Below are 26,237 nucleotides of genomic sequence, written 5' to 3' on the forward strand. Positions count from 1 at the left end.
GCATGTTGGTTCATCTCCCCACATTTGCGTTAGGTTGCCGAAGGAGGAACGCATGCGGCCAGGGTGGTGAGGAATTATGAATTTATTCGATCACCCCCACACCAGCTGGCTGAGCCTGGATAGCTCCAGCACCCAATGAAGGGAGTTGGCGGCTGTAAAAGGACTTTTGGCGGGCTTTTTTCTGGACGGAGAATTATTTGTGCATACCCAGCGGGGAGATAATGGAATGTGGTCACCGCAAGTGAAATGTGGTCTCAGCAAAGGGACTGTCCATTGTGAAATGGCCTGAAAAGCCAGTTCCTGGGGAAGGGGTATCAACTCAATTGCTCGATCAAACCTAACAACTTGTGGTTTTCCTAGCTTCCTTCCTATAGTTGATTTCCATCAACAAGTTTGAGCAAGCTAGAAACTTAAAATACTTGGATTCTTACGTATCAGCTTCAGAGCTGGAAAACAATATTCTGCCCAGAAATTAACATTTGTTCTAGGGAAAATTAAATCATACACTGGTCATATAAGAGAACAGTGCCACTCATTTTTATTGATAAACATAGTAGGCAATTGGCAAGATTCAGGCCCTGGACTATACATCTACTACGTCATTAAAAGTTGGGGCTAATGCTAAATGTAGGAAGCCTTATTCCACAATCTTAATAGTCATTTTTAAGAAGTATGTTCTCTTATCATGCATGTCGGTGCTTTCCAATTTATGTCTTCGTTATATTACTGCTTCCTAAAATACTAAAGAAATTAAAAACTTAGCCTCTGTATTTTCCTTCCAGTAAATTTCCTTCTGATAATTTTTAAATAATAGAGTTGAGTTAGGTTTAATTTTAATCTATATGAATTAAAATAACAAATGAAGTTTTGTAACAAACTAATTCAAAATATTCTAAAATTTTTACTACATTATAATAGAGAATAGTGAGTTATATCTGAATACTAAATCCTTCCTGAGCATGTTTAAAAACATGACTTATTGTCTTAAATATAAAACAAAGGCATCTGTAGTACTGTCATCACCACACAAGAGCATGATGGTATTTAGTTACTACAGAAAACTCATTTAGGAAAAACATTTTGAAGACGAAAAAAAAACCACCATGAGATTAAATAATTTATTACCAGTGCTAAGATGAACACATACTTAATACTCAATTTTATGCAGAACTTTAAAAAAATAGTTTTAATACAGTATCAAAATTTACACAAGTATTTTGTCAAAAGACCAGTGTTCCTTGTATTAGCTTCTGCAGGCACAAAAACTTATTTTAAATGTCTTCAGAGTGTAGGAATACAACAACGTAAGGATGAAAACTTTTTTTCTAACAAGAGAAGGTGTAAACAAAGCAAGCAATTTTCTTTTACAAAATAGTCATACTTAAAAGATATAAAGGAAAGATGGCCTTAAATGGTAACCCAATTATGAGAATTAGAGATTATTCTATAGTAAATTAATTCATAAATGTTTTCTGAAAGCAAAGTACTGGTTTTTCATCACAACATTCTAAAAACTGACAATTATTAAGCTAATGAGCCCATTTAAAAACAACAATAGAATAATTTAGAAGCAATCTGAAAACTGGGAATTGTTGCATTCCTACTTTTAAAATCTTAAACCACAGTAAAAACTTAGCATTCTGTCACAGGCCTTTTGCACATTCATACAGGAAACTGTCATTGCATTTGAATAAACACAAAATACCTATCATAGCATTTCCAATACACACAGTCTAATATTATATATACCAAAAATAAGAAACTAAGCAAAGCTAGCACACCTCTTTTTCAAACCTCAAGCAGCCTGAACAAAGCTTTTAGCCTCAATAATCAAGGGCATGCGCCAGTTTCATAAAACATTAGATAGCTGCTGTAGACAAAGAAAGCTTTTCATAAATGCAGTGCAATATTTTAAAGTTTACATGAAGTTTATTAAATATAACAGCATGTCTAGAAACTAAATTGTAGAAATTGACATCTCACAGCTGAAAACACTTAGAAAAATTATGTTTGCTTGTTCTTCAATTGAAATTGGTAATATTAACATCAATGGGTACACTGAATGAATATGGACATGTCCCCCAAGGCGTGTCTTCATGAAAAATACATCAAGATTAAAAGAAAAGATATATTTATTTGATCACTTGAAATAAGTGGTACTCTCTGATAATCACTCTATATAAAGTCTTGCTACCAGCTGTTAAGGAGAATTTATGTGACATTTTAGCACCTCAAAACAAAACCCCAGAAACCTTATCTTACCTTGCATCTAAATTGTGCGGCAGGAACTAGTATTTTGTTGACTAAAATATAACAATTAGGTACTCAAGTTTCAAACTTGGGAAGCTGGAAGATACTACCTCTTCTTATTTTCAATACGACATGGTAGGAAACTCCCACATTAAATGTAATGAGTCAACTCTATCAACCACCAAGGCTCTACTGTACCCTTCCAATCATGCGTTTTTCCCAGTTATAAGCTAAGGAGTCAAAAACGTTTTAGTTCTAATGAAAATATTGGTACCAAAATGGCGACTTTCAAAGCTACCTTGTTTGAAATTGACTATTGTAGACATCGAAGCGAGAGACATAAAATACAGCTTTAGTTATACTAAAGGTTTTTAGAGGGAAAATATGTGCAATCACTCCATGAGTTCAGGTTTGCGGAAATCCACTCTTTTCTTCTTCTTTCCCGTTACCTCTTCCTGGCAGTGGCGACCTCGTGTTTGAAAGAGTGTTTCTCACATTGGTCCTTTGTACTGGTTGCCAGACAAGTGCTGCCTAATCCCAGGACACGAACCTGCAGCATCTCCAAGTTTCCTCCACACAACCTTTAAAAGAAAACAAAACATCTTCATTGTTCTCTTCCACAAAGACGCGTGTGTTTTTACTGGTAAGGGATATCTATGAGAGGGGCAAAGACGAATGTGAAGACAAGAGACAAAATAGCCACATGAATGAGCTCAAACACAAAGAAAGTAAGATGTGGTGCAAGCTTCTAAATCACAAGAATTACTCAGTTGTTGGACCACCGGGCTTGTTAGGAACCAGGGTCAAAATTGAAGAATGGACTGCCAACTTAGTCTAGGTATTTGAGTGGCACTCCACTCTAGCTGCATGCTAAACAGGAACTCCCACCCTCGGAGGCTGACTGCATTGGTGGAGGTGAGGTGCAGGCATCTGTATTTTTTAAAAGCCCCCAATGTGATTGCTTCTAATGCATAGCTAGACTTAAAGAATCCTTAAGCAAAATCATTCTGGTCCCTCTATTATACCTCTATTACAAGGGATATCAAAGGAAAATGAAGACGCTTTGATCTTGAGCTATTTAAGTCCTGAGCTGATAGCTTTAGGGCCACTAGTAAATTTCCCTGCTTCTCCCCGCAGTTTTGGGGCTTCAATCATAAATCTTAGCTACCAAACAGTACGATTTCTCAGATTACCAAAACAGAAAGCACACACACGCAGGGAAAAGATAAGAATAACTTCAAGAATCACTGAACTAGATACAATTACAATATGTTATAAAAAAATGGGCTATTTTAGCCGAAACCGGTTTGGCTCAGTGGATGGAGCGTTGGCCTGCGGACTGAAGGGTCCCGGGTTTGATTCCGGTCAAGGGCATGTACCTGGGTTGCGGGCACATCCCCAGTGGGGAGTGTGCAGGAGGCAGCTGATCGATGTTTCTCTCTGTCCCTCTCCCTTCCTCTCTGTAAAAAATTAATAAAATATATTTTAAAAAAATGGGCTATTTTAGAGGGACAGTAGTAAAGGTGAGCTGAAGAATAACATAAGTATAAGGTAAAACTATCGAAATCACCAATGATATATTAATATACTAACAGTAATTGGAAAACATGCATATACACACACAGTAACAATCATAACCCTCTCAGGGTGTTTCACTATAAAGACTATGCTCACATTGATTAATTCCACAAAAATTTACATGACTATATCATGAACACAAAGCCAGTTGGTTCATTAATTATTCAGAGACTGTGTTTGTTTTCCTTTTAAATAGAGCAGATACTACAGAGATACCCAGAAAGAATAATACAGGGTTCTGTCTTTCATTTGCAAGCCCATGCAACTGTTAGTCTCTATGTTCTAGTAGATACTTTTATGTGACAGAAATGTCCTGTCGCATTTGGAAAGTTGTTATGGTCCTCAACTATTGGAAAGGAATGTCATAGCAATAGATGGCTCAAGCTGTACACAAGGGAATTAGGAGAGTCTCAGTCTTAATAGCTTGACTGCAAAGAGGTACAAACATCTAATCAGGAAGCCAAGCTAGCATCTCTTTCTTGCCCTTAAATTGTAAATATAATTACATCTCTCCAGCATGCTTTACATTTCTGGTTTAGAAGTGGAGGGTAAACTCAAGACCTCAATCACAGACACAAAGCATTAGATGGTTACAACTCAATGCAACCCGTCTTCAAGTGCTCAGCTGTAGACTGCAATGGGCTATGTGGTAAAAGGAAGCACAGACCAGGCAGAATTGAGCTAAGCCAATGAATGATTGACCTGTTAACTAAGAGGAGAACAGGTTGATGACCAATGAAGTTTTTGTACTGTTCTCAGGGAATTTGTGAGTCAAACAGAGAAACCTAAGATAAAAAAACAAACAAACAGTATATGTATTTCTGTGGTACTGTTTGGGAAGAGAATAGAGCCCTTCATGCTAGTAACATGATATGCTGTGAATAACAGTCTTTCATTGTATAGATGTCAACAACCTATCTTCAGGAGGACTATCAGAAACCGAGGTGAAAGTTCTGTATGTCTGTGACATTATTATAAAAGCACGGGGTTCCACAATCTTAGCGAGTTTCTAAGAAATTACTTATCAATGCAAATGTCTTAAACATTAAAAAAACCGCATACTTTTCTTCTCCAGTACTTGCTATGTATTTTCAATGTTCATATAATTTTTAATGGTGATGCCAATATTTTAAATCAACACTTTTTTCTCTTGGCTTTTAAGTAGTTTCCAAATATATGAATGCCAACTGTCAGACTTGGGCTGGCTTTTTTTTTTTTTTTTTTTCAAATTACGGGCATCACAACAATTGAGAGTTAGAAAAGGTTTCTGGAGAATGTTTAAAGGCAAATGAGGAGCGCAAGCTTTAGCTCCAGGAAATATCTTCTTTGGGGAAAAACATCACCACCAGCTCACGTAGCCTTTTGACACATTTTTTTAAAAATACAGGTAAACAAAAAGATCTATACAAACTAATCAAGATACAAACCATGAGTAGGTCTCTGCTGTGATTAAGAAATAAAATTTCTAATGTCTTGAAATCAGAAATCTTTCATCTAAAAATTTAAAAAGAGACAAGAAAAGGGACAATCCTGGCATTTCTTTACAGAATTTCTGGCATTAAGCACAATGGAGATGTAAGATGCATTGCTTTTCATTCTTGAGGCGAGAAAAGGAGTCCCCAGCTTTACTTGGGGAAGTGGAGAGAGCTAGTCCTCAGAGGAGATCTGGATCTAATCCTGCTCACTTAACTGTTCCTTAGCGAACAATCTGGGCAAGTACCTTAATTTGAGCAATTAACAAAATCTGGGGATCTTCATTTCTTTAAACATAAAATGCAAGTGTGGGGTGCTCACCCAGTAGTTGCTATCCAAATTGTCCATGATCTGGGGCAAACCCAGATCTCTGAATTATGAAGGAGCTCCAGATACTACTCTGTGGAGACCCACTGGGGGGTGACCTCTGTGGCCCCCTCTAGTTCTACAAGCCTACAGTCTGTCAGAACTTTCTCATTCCAGAGACAATAGATGAGAAGCAACAGGCATCCCTAGGTGTGTGGCCCGAATTCTTTTTTTTTTGTCATTTCCCAGGAAGAAATTTTCTTTCATGTTGTGAATGCAAATTTTAGTAACAATTCTGTTGAAGTTACTTTTCTAGGACTGTTATCAAAGTATTATCAAAATATGATATTTCAAAATGTCACAAGTGAGAAACCACTTGACAAAAGGTAACACATTTGTTTAATTTCACTAGTTACACGTGAACTTGTGGATAAGTCATGATTTTAGGTGTGTATGATATTTCTATTAAGATATCCAAGTTACAGGGATGATCAGAAATGGGTATGGCTATAGAGAGATTCCAGGTGAATCAGTGGATCACCTCTGGGGGCCTATTGGGCCCACCAACCCAAATTCTTCAATTTCTCTGAGGGAAATATTCAAACTGAAAACCTTAAGAACAGGCTGAAAACCTACAGAAGGTAAACAGTGACGCATTTAGGAAATCATGCCATCTAAAACTAATGATTTTTGAAAACAGATAAAAACAGATATTCATGAAATAAAGAAAAACAGCCCAAAGACGAACCAGCAGGGGACTAGCACATTCCCAGCACGTACAATTCCCATGGGACTCTGTAACTTCTACTGCATTCCAAGACCTCAGAGATTGTTAAGTGTCTGAGATTATCTGGTCCTAATAGCCTAAAGCTTACGGGTATTTCTAAGCAATTTTGATATCTTAATGGACAAAGAATCTAAGGTTTAAAAATTATACATATGCAGCCAATTAAAATGAGTGATTAATATAATCTATGATTTTTTGCTTTTAATAAATGTGTTCCTCTGTAATATTCTATTTAGCTTTCTAATAACCTTCACAATTATATTCTTGATTAAATTTAGTCAGCCATATAATGATCACATTGAATATGTATCATGAAAGTAGCATGTCATTTTTTTACTGTGTATATCTATCTCCTATAGCTATATACTGAACATATGTCAGCCACTGAAAGGTAAAGATACTACTTTGCATGACATGAAGCACACATATTATATGCATGAACAACCCAGCAAATATTACCTAGTAAGATTATGATTCTTTTCCCCCAAGTAAATTTACAAACAAATCCGAAGAAGTCTGTTTTATCACAGGTTTTAAACACTGATCTCTAAGGACCTTCTTAAAAATATGAAGCAGAAACCCATTTATTTTATCAAAACTAGTAACATTTTAGACAATTTATTATTTAGAAACTTTAATAATTCTGGAATATATTGGCTTATTGCTTACCTGAATATTTTATAACATGATTGTAGTGATAAAACATACTAAAGATAAAAATAAGGGGATTTGATTTTATTTTCACATAATTAGGGCACTTGTCCAGCATTTTTTAAAGTAGATATTCATAAAGCAATAACTACGCCATGATGGGGCTTGGAACACAGAATACACAACAAAGCACATTAAACTTACATTGCACATTTCTCTGACTATAGCTTTTTCTGTCTCACTAAGGTCCTGTTCATACTCTTTACCCTGTTGACGATCTATAGTTTCCTGAACATCCAAGACCTGGATTAGTTGAAAAAGAAAAGCAAATTTCACATGGAAAAAAAACCTTGTTAGTTATAGAATAAAACCAGCAAGCAGCTCCACTTGGTAAAACCTTTAGTTTTCTCCATGTCTGCATATCAGAGTGGATACATATATGGCAAATCTTTTAATTATTATTGTGAAACCTATATAGAATCAATTCTACTTGATTTCAGATGGCCATTAAAAGCAATCTATTGCATCACTAAGAGTCTATTGAATGTATTAATGTCTAAAATAATTAGATACATTAGTTAATTGGGTCATTAAGATAACCTGTCAATGATTTAGAGTCAATAATTCTTGCTCCATTGTAAAAATGAGCAATATAATTAATTATACACCAGACAGTCCAAACGATATGTAGACACGGACTATAGAAAAGATGATTGTGATGGTGAAACTGGTTAGAATCCAGGAATATGTACATAAGAATTTTTGTTAATATTAACACTGCTAACCTCACAGTTCTTGCCTGGGCATTCTCAGTGGCTAGGAAAGGAATATGGGGATGGTTCTTCGACATTAGCAATGAGAAACACTGACTCCTTATGCTAGTAGTGACAATATTTGAGCAACACTTCATAAATATTTTTCATTAGAGCAAAGTATTTGGGGATGAGATGCTTTTAAACAATTTTAGATTCCATTTCTCAAAATTACTGCTTAATAGAGTGAAATAACATTCCTTTAAAAATGTCTGTAAAGTTTTCATGTCAATACTTTCTAAAGTACAAAACTTGGGCTTTGAGTGCAGTTTGCTATTTTCTTCTGTCAGCTTATAAATCAAAGCATTAATGTAGCATAAAAAATGCTTTTCCTAAAAGCCCCTATAGAATCCACTCTGACACTGTTAAACTCCTTGTTCTGTTGTCCTCCCCGTCAGTGCTATGGCCACACCTAAAGGTGTCACCTGCGAATTAGCACCAGTGAACAGCTGAGTCAAAATAAGTGACTTAAGCATGAGGGGAGCCTTTCTTTTAAATTCATATATTCTGCGACTGCATGGATTTTCACTAGAGTTCATGCTGCAATAAAGAATGTAATTCACAAACTACTCTCTGGTTAACTCAAAAGTTCTAGCCATTGTTATTATGTAGATATTGCTTCTTTAACATAGGATATAATAGTAGTGAGTGAAAGCCTGACCCTTTTACTCAAATTAGAGTCAGTTTACATCCATTAGAGCAGTGGTTCTCAACCTCCCTAATGCCGCGACCTTTTAATACAGTTCCTCATGTTGTAGTGACCCCCAACCATAAAATTATTTTTGTTGCTACTGTTATGAATCGTAATGTAAATATCTGATATGCAGGATGTATTTTCATTGTTACAAATTGAACATAATTAAAGCATAGTGATTGATCACAAAAATAATATGTAATTATATATGTGTTTTCCGATGGTCTTAGGCAACCCCTGTGAAAGGGTCGTTCGACCCCCAAAGGGGTTGAGAACTGCTGCATTAGAGGAAATCCTTTAACTATGCTCAGTGAATATTCATAGAAAACTTATGGAACTCTTTGAACAAGCTCATTTACTTACAGATTTGATTTATTATGCACCTCAGAGAAGAGTACTTCCAATCAGTTAATTTCCACTAAATGAAGTGAAGCTCCAATTAATAGCATGAATTTTAAAAACAAAAAAAAAGTGTGGTGTTATTTTAAGTGAGCTAATTTCTCACACTGCCTTCAAACTCTTCCCCCATCCTTGACCAGAGTTATTAAATCCTAGAGAATTTTTTTGAAATCTATCAGAAGATGAGAAACTGAGCCACTGTCCTAAATATTCTTTTCAGAACAGAAAAATCTTACGATATAAATATGCTCTAGATCAGCGGCTTTTAAAAACAAAATGTTGAATGATTTCATGTTTTTAACATGGAGATAGTGTTCTGATGTATTTCCCATAGGCTGTGTTTGCACATATTTCTGTTTCAGACACAGTGAACTCATGGAAGCAAACTCATTCTCTATTCAAAAGCCTCCAGTTATCCAATAAAGATACGTTAGTTGCTCAGTACTAGCCAGCTTGCCCAGTGAGGACTTGTGTGTTCTGATTATAATATAACATCTTCCTTTCTAGAGGTAAAATTTCATATGAGAATTAGAGAGTGAATTCAGAGAAAGTTGAAGAGCGCTTCCCTGCCTGCCCCATTCCCTTTCGGCCCTCCTAACACAGCTGTAGTGGGAAATCTGGGGAAGAATGCAGTGTGACCCACTCAGCCGATCTGATTCAAACTGCACTTGCCCTTTAACAAGGCAGCAGGCTGAATCATCTTTCAATCGGAAAATGTGCTACTTGGGGAGTATGGACGGGCACTAACACTATAGAATTGAAGCCACTCTCATTTTTTTTTTTTATCTCTAAAATGCTTTTCAGGTAGTTAGAGCCTGGCTTATGCTAAAGTTCCAGCACTGTTCATGCTAGGCAGCATTCAAATGCTGAAGCGGAGAGCAAGTGTTCCCCAGTAGATAAACCAGCACCCACCAGAAGGAGGGCGCACCCCTCATTCTGTTGTGCCTTCCCATGAATTCCTCTCAGTTGCTCACTTTGTGTTATCCCAACAACACAGGAGATGCCAGGCGCCTTGCCATTGGCCACCAGCATGGTTATACTACCTTCCCTCATCAGCAGCCAACTGATGCCTGTGAGACGCAAGCTCACTTCATCTAAGGGACAGTAAAATATAAGGAGGGAGCTAAAGCTGCTAAAACTAAATCATCTCCAATTAACTATTTTGAAGTTCTCGTCTATTTATTTGCTTTATGCATGCCAGGGAAAATGTGGCCCACTCCAAAAGGATGCATCTTCAGTCTGTGGATAAATCATTCTGAATCCAAAACAATTTTAGAAAAGTTGTGAAACTCATGTGGCAGACTGAAGCACTCTACCTACTTCATTCTCAAAATACTTCATCAGGCTACATGTTATGGATTATTAATTTAAAGGGCAGTGTTTTATACTTGGAAACTGAAAATTTCAAGGAATTGCCTCAATTTTAAGATAATTTTTATTGCATTTGTTTCTACTCTGAAATATTTTTATTAACTTTACTTATGGTACTTATTGGAAAGCTCATTATTGGTAAAGAAAATTAAATTATAATTTTTAGCCAAGTCTTTTTTGAAGTCATTACAGAATTTGAAGTAAAAGCCAAAAATAAAATAGCTTTATGAGCAAGACCTCATATCTATTTTGTAATATTCTATAAAGGAACATTAACTAAAGTTTGAAGACCTAATTTCTTTTAGTGGAGCAGGGAGTAGGTTTTGTTTGTTTCAGTAGTTTCTTTTAGTAAGTTGCACAATGTGCTTCATTTGCATAAAGAAAGAAAAATATGGTATCCTTCCTTCCTTTGGCCAACTATTAAGTCCCTCTATTTGAAGACACCCGTGCTACAAACATTGCACATAAAATACCTGTAACAATATTTTACACAATGAATATACATGCATATCAGACTTCAAATTCAACTCAATGCAGATAATGAATCACATTACTCAAAACAAAATAACACTAGATATTCAACCATAAGTACTGAAACCCATTGTTAGTTAAAAAATTAAAATCATAGTTCAAAACTTAAGATAAAGTTACACCATTAGGGGTAAAAAAAAAGTATATATGGTTAAAACAAGACTGTGAGGACTACTGGACTACAGCAAACAAACCACAACACAACTGATTTTCTTGATAAATGGTTGTACACAGTTGGTTACCTTAAGAGAGTGTACCACGGGTTCAGGCTGCTGAGAAGATGTGGTATGTCCACTGAAGCTAGCTGGAGAGTTGGGTGAACTGTTATTCCCATCAGCCCCTGATGACAACCTAAAAGAACCCTTAGTAGAAAATCAACAACTTTGTTATTAAAACAAAAGTCGTTTATAACTGCACAGATGTCATTCAATTTCACTGCCAAATGAGAATCAGCCAATTTCATAATTTTTTTTCCGAGACTGTCCTACAATACTATCCACCTGTTAACTGGAATGTACTTGCTGCTTGACCAGCAAGAAAAGTTAACCAAGGACCATCTCTATGCATGTCCAGATGTCATTTCTAATTTACCAAAGAGAGCAAAGCCCCCTAAGGAATGACCATTAAGCATTTCAAGAATGACTTTTTGAAACTTAAACATATTCAAGTGTGGGGAATTTGTGAGTTACTCCGCAGCTGAGCTAACATGCTCATTCAGCAAGACAAATGCCTCATTCCATATGTCTCAGAAAATGCAGACACATCACATTCTTATAAAACATTTCTTTGAGGGAAGACCTGTAGTGGAACATATTCCAAAGAGATTTAACCAAATTCAGTATTTTCTTTCAGAAAAAAAAAATCCTTATTTTCTGGTCTTTTTGGATATGAAAAACAAAATGGATCAGATTACATATTTGTAGTTCATTGACTCTGCAACTTAGTTGCTGAGAAATCAGAACCTGCCATGATTAATTTGGCCTGTGAGAGTCACAGTCACCCATATGGGAACTGAGGGGAAATCAAACCGACTTTTTCTAGGGGATTGCTTGCAGAAAGACTAAAGGATCAGGAAAGAAAAAGAGTAGCAGTTACCTAAACTCCCACAAAAAGCAGTCTAATGGGACTTTCACCTGTGTTATGGTGATCATTACACTCAGAGGGCCTGAGAGATTTTAATTTTTGTCCAACAAACCTAGAGATTTTTTTCATGCCTATTAGACTAATAACTGCTCTGTTTCTCTTTGATCCCATGAATCTAATCCCCGGGAAAGGAGCATCATGTGTGGTTTGGAACTTTTCTTTTCCAGCATCTCTAAGAGAGTTGTTAGGTTGTACATTTCAGGGATGGAAAGGGAAAGCTGAGAGCAGCAACAGTCTTAGGTATGGGCTTGATGCAAACCATGCTATTTTTAAAGAAATTGACAATTCCCATTGATTTTTACAAAAATTATTGTGCATGCAATTTGGAATATGTTCTCTCTTCCGCGTCGCTGTCACTGCTTACCTCGTTGAAGGCTATCCTCACCACCTCACAAGCCAATGGAGACCGTGTGCTTTTCCGTGCTCAGAGAGTTATGGAAAAAACATCAGGTCCTGCCCAACCCTCACTAGCCAACAGGGAGAGACAGCCATAGATGTGACATGTAGGTGACATCCCCAGTTTCTGTCCTTCATTGCTACGAATGACTAAATTAATAGCAGGTGATGACACAGGGCAACCAATTATAATAGTCCCAACCTTCTCTGGGGAAAAATAAGATATGTTTTCCTATATTTGTACTTCAGACCAAATCAGGCGTAGTACCCGATACAAATAATAAAAAAGGGAAACTATTTGAAGTTGGCTCAGGGGGCACACCCTCCCTCCAACTCCATCACCACATTTTGGACATCCTCCTCTTCTGAAGAGATCAAATGTTTCCAAAACAGAGGAATTATAAAGGAAGCTCTAGTCCCCCACCATTTTCTTTCCCTGCTGTCACCACTCTCATGAACTCGTGTGAAAAGGCTTCTGAGGTACGCAGAGTTCACTTCAAACCTCTCATTTAAGACCCACCACTGCACTTTTGTCTTGTCTTCTTACTGGTAATCTGACTTGGCTGGCAATATTCCTTCCCCCTCTGGGCTACTCTCCTCCCAGTCCTTCTCTTTCAAAGTTTCCCTTCCCAGACCTGGCAAACTGGAAGGTATATCAATCCTTGCATGCTTTTTGCTTTGGAATGGGACCTCCATCTTTCAGGCCATTTTGGCTTGAGAAAATTTCTAGAATCAGTGATAGCTTCCTTTACCACAAATCCTCTAATTTAGCATTGTTTAAACTTAAGGAGAGTCCTCTTCTACCCTTATCTATTCAGAAAAACAAATATTTTATTAAAGAAGTTTCTTTAAATAATAGGATAATAATAATAAAGACTACAGTAGGGGGAAATGTATCACTGGGGGATTAAAATTCAGATCCACTTTGTGAGCTATGGGCTAATAATCACAGTAAGGTTCAAGAGTCATGATTTATGTGGTTTTTGTGAAGCCACAAAGGTAGCCAAGTGCCTGGTAAGGTTGTAACAAACAGGTTTCTAGATTGTAACAGAATCAAGCAACTCATTCTATCACATCTCATTTAGTTCCTATGAAACAAAAGGTCAAATTTATATGTGCTCAGTAGAATGAGACCAAAATTTGGAGACTTATCTAGGTTCAATGAATACAAAGTTGACTAATATGTTTTCACTGAAGTATTTTTTTAAATGTGCTACTGAGTGAAACATATTTGAATAAAATTGAGCCCATTTAAATTGTAACATGGCTGGCTCAGGACATAAGGAATTTAAAAAGAGGAAAACCTTAATGAAATTAGACACGTGACTCCCAGTTTCAGGGAGGCTTGTTTTCAAGGTACACGTGATCCACAGTGTACCACTTTCTCCCAGGGCAGTCAACTGTAAAGGGCATGGGATAATTTCCTGGGCTGGTGTTTAAAAGTTCATTTTCATGGCCACTGAACTCTTAAACGCCTTTTCACGAAGGTGCAGGCTACCTTTGTTCTCCAGTCACTCAACTTTCACCCTCAAGTTCCAGGGGAAAACACTAGAGATGACTGTGTAGGAGATGAAAGACGACTCCCAACGTCCCTCCCCAGACTCACACCCACAGCAACTTTCTTTCACGTACACAGACTGTTCTCTACCCCCAGCATAACTTCCCTCGAGCAGCACAAGCCACCTGGGTTACACACAAGCAAATGCAGCAGCTGGCTTGTCTTCACTCACCGGGAGAGTGGGCAGGCAGCGTCCTATTCCTCGGCACCCTTGCCACCACTGCAAGACCCGCCGGGCTCTGGGCCCCCAGCCTTTCTCCATATTTGAGCTGTTTCTAGTTGGAGGTTGCCTTCTATTCTGGGTGGCCTTATATTTGGAACAATATAGTACAATCACTCAGAAAAATACTGTTTCCCAAGTCTCAAGAAAGCAGATAGAACAAGAAGTGTAATGAAATGCACCACAATGACCACAATGGCAAGCTGTAACACGCACCTGTGACCAGGGAAAAAGTGACCATAAACTGAAGTCTGTATGAGAGCTAATACTGATTTTTAAAATAGATTTTGGTAAAGTTTTAACTAGTTCTCAAAGTAGCAAAAAGTGGTAGATGATTAAAAATTTAAAAAATTGAAGCTACATAGACAAGTTTATTTTGTGGGTTTTACTTGTGAGAAACAGAAGTGCCATAAGTCTTCCAAATATTTAAAGCAGTGTAACTTCAGGACTTAACAGAAATTATTTGAAATGCATTTGGGAGCATGACGCCCTTTTGTGCAGAAACACAAGTTGGGTGGATATATTTAACAATACTCAAAAGCCGATGCTGCATCAAAATCTCGACAAAATTCCTGAACATTTAAAAAATGCAGGGTGGGGCAATAGTAGGTCTACAGTTGTTTGTATGAAAAATACAGTAATTAATACAACAATAAACTTTCATGTATTCACACCTATAAACCCACTTTTGCTGCACCCTGTACATATGAGCTAAGGGGTCACTATTGCTACATAGTAACTGTTTTTCATGGGACATATTCATAGTTGTCAAAATGTCAAATAATCAAATTGATTCCCTAAATTTCTGTACTAGCTGGAACTAGAGATACCACATAACTAAAATAAAAAGAAAACAAATTTCCTTAAATTCCAGTTTTTTCCATGGCCAAACTGTAATTCTACTAAAAATGATCAGAACCCAAATGAACTTATTTGAACATAATTTCTCCTTCCTGCCAACTTTCACTAAAATCTTTAACTAAGAATGCTATGTCCTAAAGAATAGCAACATTTTAAAAATAAAATATGGGAGATTCACAAAATAGTCCCCAGATTTCAGTGTCTACATGTTTAATTTTAGGAGACAAAAAAATAATAACTTTTTTTAGTTCTCATCAATCTATTTTTCTAGAAGTAGGTGCTCTACTGTGATAGTACTGGTCTAATTTTTACCCTTTAACTTTTGGAGGCTGAATAAAGAAATGAGTAGCAATGATGATAAGTAGTTGTTACAAACTCTTCCCTGAATCTATGAAATAGTAGCAATTATCTATTAAATAAGTCACACATATTCCTCACATGAGAAAATTACATATTTGCACTTGAACCATAATGATCATTTCAACAGAGCAACAATGATTTGAACACTGCTCTTTTGTAATAATTTCATATGTCAGTGTCTACTTTATTTTCACCATCAAAAGAATTAAATCCAGTAATTTATAATGTGATTGATGGCTTAAAATTCACCTCCCAACCCAACTGGCATAGTTCGATTTCTGGGATGATTCTTATGCATAATGCAGTATTTTACAAATGAGTTCTCTTCAGGATTTGGTTCTCTCCGTGACTTCCACATCTCTCAGACCTCAGGTTTTTCTGATTCAACAACTGGGCAAAACTTAAGAATTCCTTTTGTCATATTCCCTAATGTATAGTAAGACTGAATTCAAATGCCTCTCCATTGCAACAAAATTTATCATAACATAAAACCTAAGGTTAACACCTATAACCATTTAGAAGCAGCTGGAAAGAACAGCCATTCAGTTACTATGCAGACAGTGTACAATATTTTCCCACTTTCACAAAGCAGATAAAGTATAAAAGGTTCTTTTTAAACATTATATGTAGAGTGCATAGTACTATTAATCTCCTAAGAGGGGGTAATATACATGGGCCAGATTTTTGTGAAAGAATAAACTACTTGGTGATATAACCATTTTATTTTATTTTTTTTAAATATATTTTATTGATTTTTTTACAGAGAGGAAGGGAGAGGGATAGAGAGTTAGAAACATCGATGAGAGAGAAACATCGATCAGCTGCCTCCTGCACATCTCCCACTGGGGATGTGCCCGCAACCCAGGTACATGCCCCTGACCGGAATCGAACCTGGGACCTTTCAGTCCACAGGCCGACGCTCTATCCACTGAGCCAAACCGGTTTCGGCAATATAACCATTTTAAAGGAAAAGGTACTCTTTTGGAATCAGGAGTAGTGACTTTCTACTCATGTGGGCAACATAATTTTTGTTTGTTTTTTTAAAATTCTGGTCTTGGAAAAGTCTGTCCTGGACCGGCCATCATTTTTGACTTTCAAGTAAACTATACTTGAATGGTATTTATGTACTATTGAAGGCTTAGCTCTTTGCAAGCTCTACAATTACCAATCACACTGTTTTCTGAAGACAGCTTCATAAAACAGAGTAAGCCTCCTGTAACTCGGTGCTTGGAATTGTTGGCAACTTTGGAACTCAAAACGGTGGAAACCCAAATGCTGGCCATCAATTGGGAGAACAATTTCAAACAACCTTAAGAAAGTCACTTTCTATTTTCTGAGTAATCCCATTTTGCTTAGCTTTGTTTTCTGCAGTTTTTTAAAATTCTACATTCATGAAAAAATACTTGAATAACCCTACCATTCCATAGGAATCTGAGTACTCATGAGCCACTTTCTATACAGGTAAAGCAATCCACAAATTATTGTAGGTATCAGGACAGTCCATCCTAAATGACAGCAAAGTAATGCTCTGCATCAAGACTGTGTGGGAGGTAAATGACAGGTTACTTACCCGGAGGCAAGTACTCATTATAGAAACCGTGAATTCTGTGGTGTGAGCAAACAGCCTGGATAGGGAACAAGAGTTATCCCTTCGTACCACTGAAAAAGATAAATGTTTGGTTCTGCTATCCCTTGTAACACAGCATTTCTGGAAAATCTTCCACGAAAAGTGAGATTTAGGACATTTTCTAATATCGTCCTTAAAATCACTGACTTCTTAAGAATTAAGAAAAAATGAAGCCATTCAAATTTTTAAAAGAAAATGTATTACTCATAGTCTCGCTGCGTAACATAATTACAATTCGCAATATGACTTTTAAGAGAACTGATAAGATGAAGCTATTGTGAATAAGTTGTCTTCTGGCTATTTTAGTAACATTGTTTTAATTAATACTTTGGAAGTTTCCATTCTTTTGCCTTACAGAGTACACATTAAAAAAATCTTTAACAGGAATGACAGTACTGTCTTTACATTTTATTATATAAAATGCAGGCTTCCCATTTCGATATAGATCAGACAAGTGCACTTGTAAGAAACTTTAGAGCCCAGCCCTCTTATCTATTATAGGAAGCCAACTATGGAAGTCTGAAAATTGATCGGCTAAAGTGGTTTCCTGTTAGTTAAAGATGTTTAATTTTTTATAAGCCCTGAAGGTAGGTCAAACTATACCTCTTCAGAACACATACCTAGTTTAAGAGAGAGGAGGAATTCAGTGTTTCCTTATCATAGGGCAAAAGCGGATGGTTTGTGTAATCTCATCAGGCAAATAATATTTTGTTCCATTTTACCAATCTTCATTCTGACATTTTGCAGAACTGCAGTACCACACAACAAACTTCTTCCAAAAGATTCCTGCAAATGGGCTTAGAAATGCTAAGAGACTTTCTGCTTTGCTCTAATAGAGAATAGTTGATTGTATTCAAAGAAAAGTTTAGTTTTTATTTAATTAAAGTAGAGAGTCTGAATTTACTCAATACTTATTTAAGACATTAAATAATTTCCTGGATTTGTAGATATTCATTCATTAAAATCATTTTTTGCTGAGCACCTATGAGAGGTAATACCCCATGCTATGTGAGGTGGGTAACTATTCCAAGGTTTGTTGAGAGAGCAGCACAGTAAGTACAGCTCACTGACTCCAAGGCCACACTGCCTAGGTTCAGATTCTTGATCTGGCACTTAGCAAGTACATGATCTCTCTGTGCCTCAGTTTCCTCATCTGTAAAATGTGGGTAATATGGTATAATAATACCTACCTGAGTGAGGTTACTTATATGAAAAGAGCTCTTACAACAGTGCCTAGCCCATATTAAGCACCCTATAACAATGATTTTCAACCTTCTTACTCTCATGGCACACATAAACTAAGTACTAAAATTCTGCAGCACACACACACAAATATTTTTTGCAGAGCTGATCAAAAGAAAAATAGGTATAATCGGGTGTTGGCTGTTGTCATGTTTTTATTTGACAATCTAAGGGGAAAAGTGCGCCTGACTAAATAGTCAGGTTATTGCATGTTTTCAAAATTTTTGCAACATACAGGTTGAAAATCGCTGCTCTGTCAGTATTTGCTACACATTTTATAACGTGTTCGTAAATTTATATTCAGATGTTTATTATTTGAGCAGCAGTTCTCGGGTGATTTGGCCCCGCGGGGGGGACATTGTTAGCTGTCACCGTGGGGTTTCTGTGGACATTTAGGGGGCAGAGGCCCAGGATGCTGCTGCGCACCTGGCAGCACAGGACAGTCCACCCAAGGAATTACCCAGGCCCTAATGGCACGAGTGCTGAAACTGAGAAAGCCTGATGTCAGAAAACTGCAAAGCAAAATTTCTGTTGGTGGCTCTGTAGCAGATTTTGCATATGAGGACACGTGGCCCACAGGATTTGGAGCTCTTAGTGATTTCAAAGAAAACTCTCTAAGCTTCGGCCCTCCTGTGGTCTAAGTATAAAGAGATCCATCTTTCCACCTCCGAATAGAATAGGAAATTACTCTTTTTAACAAAAGGAATAGAATTAAAAAAATATCCAAAACATCCTACTGCAACAATGCCAGCAGAACCAGAATACAAAACGGGCAGGTACAGGGCAGTGGTCCAAAGAACAGATTGCTCTCCAAGTGGAGAGATCCAGCACGCTGCCCCCATGAAAACCCAGACACCATCCCACAGAGAATAAAATTGGCAGAAGGTGGTTTGCGGAAATTACGGAAGGAAAATAAAGCTTTCTTAGCAACACAACAGGTAAAGATTCTGCACTTAACTTTAGGCAGAAACACCAGGAAAGAATAAAATTGCCAGGAAATAGAAATGAGGGCCCTGACCCATGAAACCCTGACCCAGGTGAGAGCATTGTGTGACAGGCAGAGGCACACCAGAGAGACAGAAATCTGGATCAGAACAGTGACCATTCTCTCCTTCCCAGGAGGCTAAGGGTTGCAGTCTGTCACATGTTTGACTCCTGAGACGTATCTTAGTCATAACAGCTCTCAATTGCTAAGCTCCTGTTACATGTTAGGACTCTCCTAAATGCAGTCAATTAGAAGATTACTAAGGCTGGCTAATATGAGCTCCCACTACGCGTTAATACCCGTCAAGACACTAACTGTGGGCCTGGTACTATTCTCAATCATTTACTCTACATGATGATTTCTTTCTTTTTGTTTAGGCCCTAAAGGTCTCCTCCTGTTCTGTGTGCTCATCATGCAGCTCCAGGGCCTTCAAGGAGACCAGGGCACCCTGGGAAGATAAGGATGGTTGGAGTGGCCCAGGGTCTCGGGAGGATCAGAGGAGAGTGTTAGTCACTGCTCCACTGCAGCACAGCAGCGTGGCGTGGAGGTGACACTTACAAAACATTGCATCTGTAACAACATCCCAAGGATTTTGAAACTTGGGATATTACAAAGTAGCCTAAGGAATATGTTGAAAGTTATTGACAGCTCACTTCGAAATACTGTGAGTCATGACATAAATGAAATACAATAGGGCTCCAGTTATTTTATCAAGAGAATAGTCTATTTCCTGTTCCTCTTTCCTTTCGGGTTTGGGTTCCAGTGAGACTTTTCCAGACCCTGTGCTTTTCTTGTCCCCTACTAGTGTGATCCAGGAAGTCACTGTCTTACCTCTAGTTCCTGCTCATTCATGTTCATATTCTCTTTCTCTCTCGTCCTGGAGTAGGTGTCTAAAGAACTCGCTTAGCTCATGGTTCCACTGAGGAGTGAGTCAGGATCACATAAACTTTACTTTTCATTATTTAACAGATGGGTGTAGTCACCTCGACCACGTGAGCTGACAAAACCCTTTCATAACACAGCTCTAAGCCCTCTCACATTTTGCAGTAATGTTATATATATTGTGGAGCTCCCCAAGGTCATTGCACCTGACTTCCTATCTCCGTAATCAGGATGACTAGCACCCTATCTGCTCAATAAAGTTAACATGTCAACGGATTATCGAAACCAATGTGTGACTTTTCCTCTGTCATCTCAAAAATAGTTGTATAAATGCTTTACTTGTGTGCCTATCTACTTGGTAATTAGTAGGTTCCCAACTATTTGTCAAGTAACTAAAACACACTTCTAGAGCACTAAAATGGCCGGAAATAGGTGACACTGACATTTTTGTGAGGATCCATTTTTGGCAAGTCCACACAAATTAAATTAAATCCCCACCATGTCCGCCTCTCATTAGTCAGTTACCATTATTCTAGTAAAATAAATCTACCCTGAAAATCTTGAATCACTTCCACCTCTTTCCAAAGCTATATGTTAAATATGTTACAACACTAACTGAAATGATCATGAGATGGTACAGACCAAAAGCAGAAATAGACTTTATCATGGGGACATCCAAAGTATATACCGAATCCCATCCAAATGGCAAACATCAAATGGTGAAAATAAAAAAATATGTATCAAAAGGGATATAATTCTCAACTTCATTAAGGGTAGACCAACCCATAAGTATCCAGATGTTAACCAGCTAAGGAAATCAGAGGCAATATTTATTCACTCATTCATGTTGCCAGACAACAGCTAAGATTGAAGTCTATGGAGTCACAGGAGTGGTGGTAAGGAGCTTCCATTCAGAGAACCTGGATTTTAGACAGTTGTCTTGTTCAGGGAGATGGAAGCGGTTCAGAGGAACTTGAGCCTAGAATGTGAGGGACAAGAGTAGGAGGACGGAGGCTGACATGAAAGGCAGGAGTCAGATGGCTTTGAAATTCATTCTAAACTCAGGCGTGAGCAGTGGCAAGACCCAACTTCTGTTTTATAGATCACTCTAGCAATGTAGAGAATAATTTGGATGGGGCAAGACTAGCTGAGATGAAGTCCAATCAGGGTATTAATAAAGAAGTTCAAGTGAAAAATGATTACTCACGGTGTACACTGGACAACAGCAGGAAGAATGAAAAGGATATCGATGGATTAAAAGACAGGATGAGCCCTAATTGTATCTGAATGTAGGCAATGAGGTTGAAAGAGGAATCCAGAATGGCTCCCAGCTTTCTGGCTGGGTACCAGCTAAATAAATGGTCATGCTATTGACCAGGGTCGGAAATGCCAGGAAAAGTAATATATCTAACTCTTTCATCAGATTTTAAAATCAAGATCAAAGAGGGAATTAACAATGTACGAAGCCCCAAATCATCTTTTTCATGGATACTCACACAAATGGGTTTCTTCTGACTCATAAGAGTGCAAACTATTTCAAGTGTAATAACTTTACCTTCATGCCATGATGAAAATATCGTCTGATCAAACAATATAATGTTCTTGAAAGTAATTTTATAATATCAGTGAGGGCAGGTAAAGCTTGAAGATATATATGGTTCTAAGAAAAAAAATGACAGTAATTACAGAGATTAGCCTTTTTACAAGAATTAGAGGGCCACCTCAGGAAGGAGAGAATTAATAGCCTGAGAGGGCGAAGGCAGCACCCACCCAGCGTCTCTGTAGCCAGAGTGACAGCAGGCAAAGAACAGTGAGGGCCCGGTGAACAATAGCTGAACAATAGCTAGGAAATGCAGACAATCGGATGTGCGCACTTTCTGCCTCCAGTAATGAGCTATGTGCTTAATTCTAGCCTCCTATTAACCACACAACTCCCAGTGAGGAGCACTGAAATGTGCAGAGGAAAAAGAAGAGTACAAGTTTACCACACATGTGTATACTTTTAGGTCTTAGGCTTATTAAAAAAAGGGAGCTCAGGGGAAGGAGGACACATGAGTAGGACTAAGAAGGCCCAGAACTGAATTGCCAGTGTAGACACAAAAGCAAAAAAGTCATGCTAACAAACACTGCATTCGAATTGCAGAGCAGAGCCGATTCGTGCTTGTGTTAAGTACCTCAGCACCCCCTCAGAGCCCAGTGGAAGACATGCACAGAGCTTGCGCCCTTGGGACTAAACAGCCATGTAAGATGCATGCTTGCCAAGTTGACTACAGATTGCTCCCTAGTAAGGTGGTGGTTGCTGCCCTGGCTTTAGCACAGGGAAGGGCCTTCTGTTTCATCAAGGACTCTTCCAGTACACAAAGCTCCCCCACAAAACAGGAAGGTCAAGATAAGAGAGATGTGGACAGAGGGACAGCTTCATACAAGGGCAGCCACCTCCAGGGGAGACATGTTGCTAATACAAGTAAGCACAGCCGCTTGTCAGCCTGCACTTCCTAGGTCATTTGCTGGGAGCTCTGTCTTGGCATGTACACAATGACCCTGCATTTGGCAGTTTATAAAAAACCCCATGGCCAACTGATGTGGACAGGGTAGCCTCTGCATACGTGGCAGCAAGACAGTCGCCAGCGGGAGAAATGGAGTCTCCCGTCAGTGAGAAAGCACACAGGAAGTGTGGGGAAAGCATGAGCTCTGATTTCACAAACAACTCTTACTAGGAAGGAAGAAAGAAAGTGACTTAAAAATAGGTTTAAGTCACCAACAAATAATTTATGATGGAAAATGCAATTTTCAGATGCAAACTTATATATGCTCATTTGGTAAATAATGCTCAAAAAGGATGTCTAGGACCTACTAGAGAGTTAAAACAAAACATAAAACAACTTTGTAGCATTAGCATAGAAAGGAAGTTCAAAACTCACCCACAAAATATCAAAGATTAAAAATGTTAAATGCGCCACTCCTTTCCGCTTGCATTGCACCCCTGCCCCATCTTTAAATCTCAGTTTCCCAGGGCACAGTCCACAAACCTCTTCATTTTCTCAACATTCTCACAGGAAGTCCCCATTCAGTCCATTAGCCATTTTTTCTTCCACAATTTTACCTCTAACCCTGAACTCTCCTCTGAGGTCCAGATGTACCGATCTAACTCCGTTTGTAACATCTCCTCAGAGATGGCCAACATCTCACATTTACCATGCCCCAAACAGCTTGATTCCCCCGCACCCCCAAAGCTGTTCTCCCAGTCTTCCTGTCTCAGCACACAGCACCACCTATCATTCAGTTGCTTCGCTCAAAATCCAAGGAGTCACCCTTCATTCTTCCTAGAGCCACCTCACCCCTGGGCTGCCATGCCCTGCACAGTCTACATGAACAGTCCCTCCAGTTCCTCAGGGCCCACCTCATGAAGCCACACGGGGTCCCTTTCCCCGTATAGTCCCCATCCAGCCTGTCACGGAGCACCCTGGGCTCCACGTCTGTATTGTGAATCCAGTGCCTCTCCTCACCATCTCCACCCTTCCTCTTAGTTCCAGCCACTGTCAGGCCTGAGTCAACCAAGCTGGCTCCCTAGTGCGTATCCCTCTGTCGCTGCTCTCGCACTGCCTCTATCTTCTCTACGCAGCATTGACGGCGACCTTTGCAATGTTAACAGATGATACCATAGCCTTGCCCCATTCCTTCTATAGCTTTCCATCAAGTCAGACCCAAATCCCAACACTTGACCTTGGTCAACAAGCCCACAGGGTCTGTTCCCTGCCGGCCTGTCTAACTTCATCTCTGGTTACTCTCCTTCTCACTCTCACTGCCAGCCACACTAGCCGTCTTGCTCCTGTTTCCTCAAACATGACTAGTTTCTTCCTACCTAAAGCTTTGTCCTTGCTGTTCTAGCTGCCTGTCATGCCCTTTTCTAGCCATATTGCGTTCTTCCCTCACGTCCCCTCAGATGTCACTTCCTCAGGGTGGGGGAGGGTTCTAATTCCATGTAAAAGGCCCTGTCACTCTGATTTTCTACCCTGCTTCTGTTTTCTTCATAGTGATTATCACTCCCAGGCATTACATATTTTTGCTTTTTTAAATAATGATCCACCTACTAAAATATAAGCTGCATAAATTTCTTATTCAAGGCTATATAGCTATTATCTAAAACAGTATCTGTACATAAGAGACATAAAAAGTACTTGAGGGGTAAAATAGTAAATGAGTGGCCGAGACGTCCTCCTCTCATTCCATATTTGTTAAGGTTCTTTGGTGACTAAGAAAAGCAGTGGAAGCCCACGAATCACTTCCCATTGAATGAATATCCCTGTACCCATCTAATGATAAATGTAAAACTTTTCATTTCAAATAGTGAGGTCACTGCTTTTGCCTAGCCTAGATTCTGGGGATGAAAGATCGCATAAATAACTGAAATTCAAAATAGCTCTACCTAGTCCCTCCACGTAAACTTTGACCACAGCTAATGGCACAACCCAAGTCTGCCCGGGTAAAATTTTTTGCTTTCCTGAAGTTTCTGGGTGAAGGACTTAAGAGTAATAGCAGGGCCAGTATTCTGAGTGCATTATCCAAACAAAGGACCTGACTAAACTTTAAAATGCACAGCTAAAATTTTCCAAAAAAGCTGACTAAGAAATTCTGAAAACTGACATTGTAAAACTTTAGGAAAGGCAGATTTTAAAAAGGAACTTTTTCTTAAATTAGAAATTTTTGCAATAGTATCATCCTGGAAAACAACCAGGTTAACCAGTAAAAGAAAAAAAAAAAAAAGTTGTTAAGGCTGCCTAGAGATGTCTTAAAAAGAAAGTATGTTGCCTATTTAAGAGAAAAATGACCCAGAGACTAATGAGCTCCATAAGCTACTCACTTCCTGACCCTCAGCAAGTCACTTGTCCTCGACGCTGAAATGGAGAGGCCTATCAATTAGCCTCATGTGGCTGCGGCGAAGGGTGACTAATAGCCTTGATTGCAAGGCGCTCGGAACAGTAATTGCTATAGGAGCTTTGCTATCAGTCTCCGCTGAAGCACTGCGCACACCTTTGGCCCTTTTCGAGCTCTCTTCTACCCCTTGGCTCTTCTGGTGTCCGTCAGTCCTGGTGACAAAGACGAAAAGACATGGGAGGATCCTTCTTGCTTTTCCTCAGGTCCCAGCCTGACGCCCAGGAAACACGCGGGACACAGGAACGAGCCTTTGTTCTCCTCCGCGCTCCCCTCAGCACCTCGCAGATAAGGATCTTCCTCTCCTTCCTTTCCACGCACGCCTACACCATAATCAAAACCACAACTGGACAAAGATCACGGAAAAGGACCTGAAAAACACCATTCACTTAATTCTTACCAATAATCTCCTGATTTCTCACTCTTTCACAAAATGCCCTCATTACAAGAGTGATTGATTGCTGACCTCCGCCTAAGCTGGAAATTGATTTCCTCCTCATTCCCTGATAAACATGGATTTAGAATTTCACTCGTCTTCGAAGGACTCTATAGAAATTCATGTTCTTCCCGAGCCGCCAGCCATGTGGTGTGTATTTTAGAGACAAGCCTGCCCCACGTTATCTAAACAGCGATCTCTCTGAGAGGCGAGAACAGCCAGGACACAAAAGCAATAGAATTAATCACTCACTGACGCAGAGCTTCAGTAACCATTCCTCTGCGTTTCAGAAAAGTGCTGTTTCTAGCTGGGAGAGCCACACTAAGTATTGTCCTTCCTGTAGGGGAGGACTTGCCTTTTCAAGTCAAAGATGAAGATGCAAGCGTCTTCATCTCCAACAAATTTTTATCCCAAAGCTAAGTGGTTTGTGAGGGAAAAATACCTTTGCCTCTTCCTCAATGATTCCTCTGGTTCCATCACAGCACATTTCAAAGATACTGATAAGTTAGGGCAGGTTTGGGGATGATAGGACAAAGGAACTTAAACCAATGAAAAAGTGAAATATACTTACTGAAAAAAGTACATGTAAATAATAAATTCATTATGTACAAATGAAAATTTATGGAACAATATGAGAGACCCCAATTAAAAAACACATTGACAAATTATTCTAGTGTGGAGCAGGGGTCAGCAAACTATTTGCAGAGTTAAATCCAGCCCCTTTCACCTGTTGTGGAAATAAA

General features: G+C 38.6%; 1 protein-coding gene across 4 annotated transcripts in view; it reads right to left on the minus strand.

Annotated features, from left to right (window-relative positions):
• Window positions 1-1,104: 1,104 nt before the first annotated feature.
• The window catches only part of CCDC85A (coiled-coil domain containing 85A), a 167,818-nt gene continuing 142,685 nt past the window's right edge, over window positions 1,105-26,237 (minus strand). For 2 of the 4 annotated variants that reach the window (XM_081101151.1, XM_081101152.1), the window contains one exon: window positions 1,105-2,831. In XM_081101151.1, the coding sequence (XP_080957277.1) occupies window positions 2,742-2,831 (90 nt within the window). In that variant the 3' untranslated portion in view covers window positions 1,105-2,741. Of the gene's footprint in view, window positions 2,832-7,249; window positions 7,349-11,094; window positions 11,215-26,237 lie in introns of all 4 variants that reach the window. The other 2 variants (XM_081101153.1, XM_081101150.1) reach the window with 2 other exon arrangements.

The sequence above is a fragment of the Myotis nattereri genome (assembly GCF_964212035.1).
Source record: "Myotis nattereri genome assembly, chromosome: 10".
NCBI classification, from domain to species: Eukaryota; Metazoa; Chordata; class Mammalia; order Chiroptera; family Vespertilionidae; genus Myotis; species Myotis nattereri.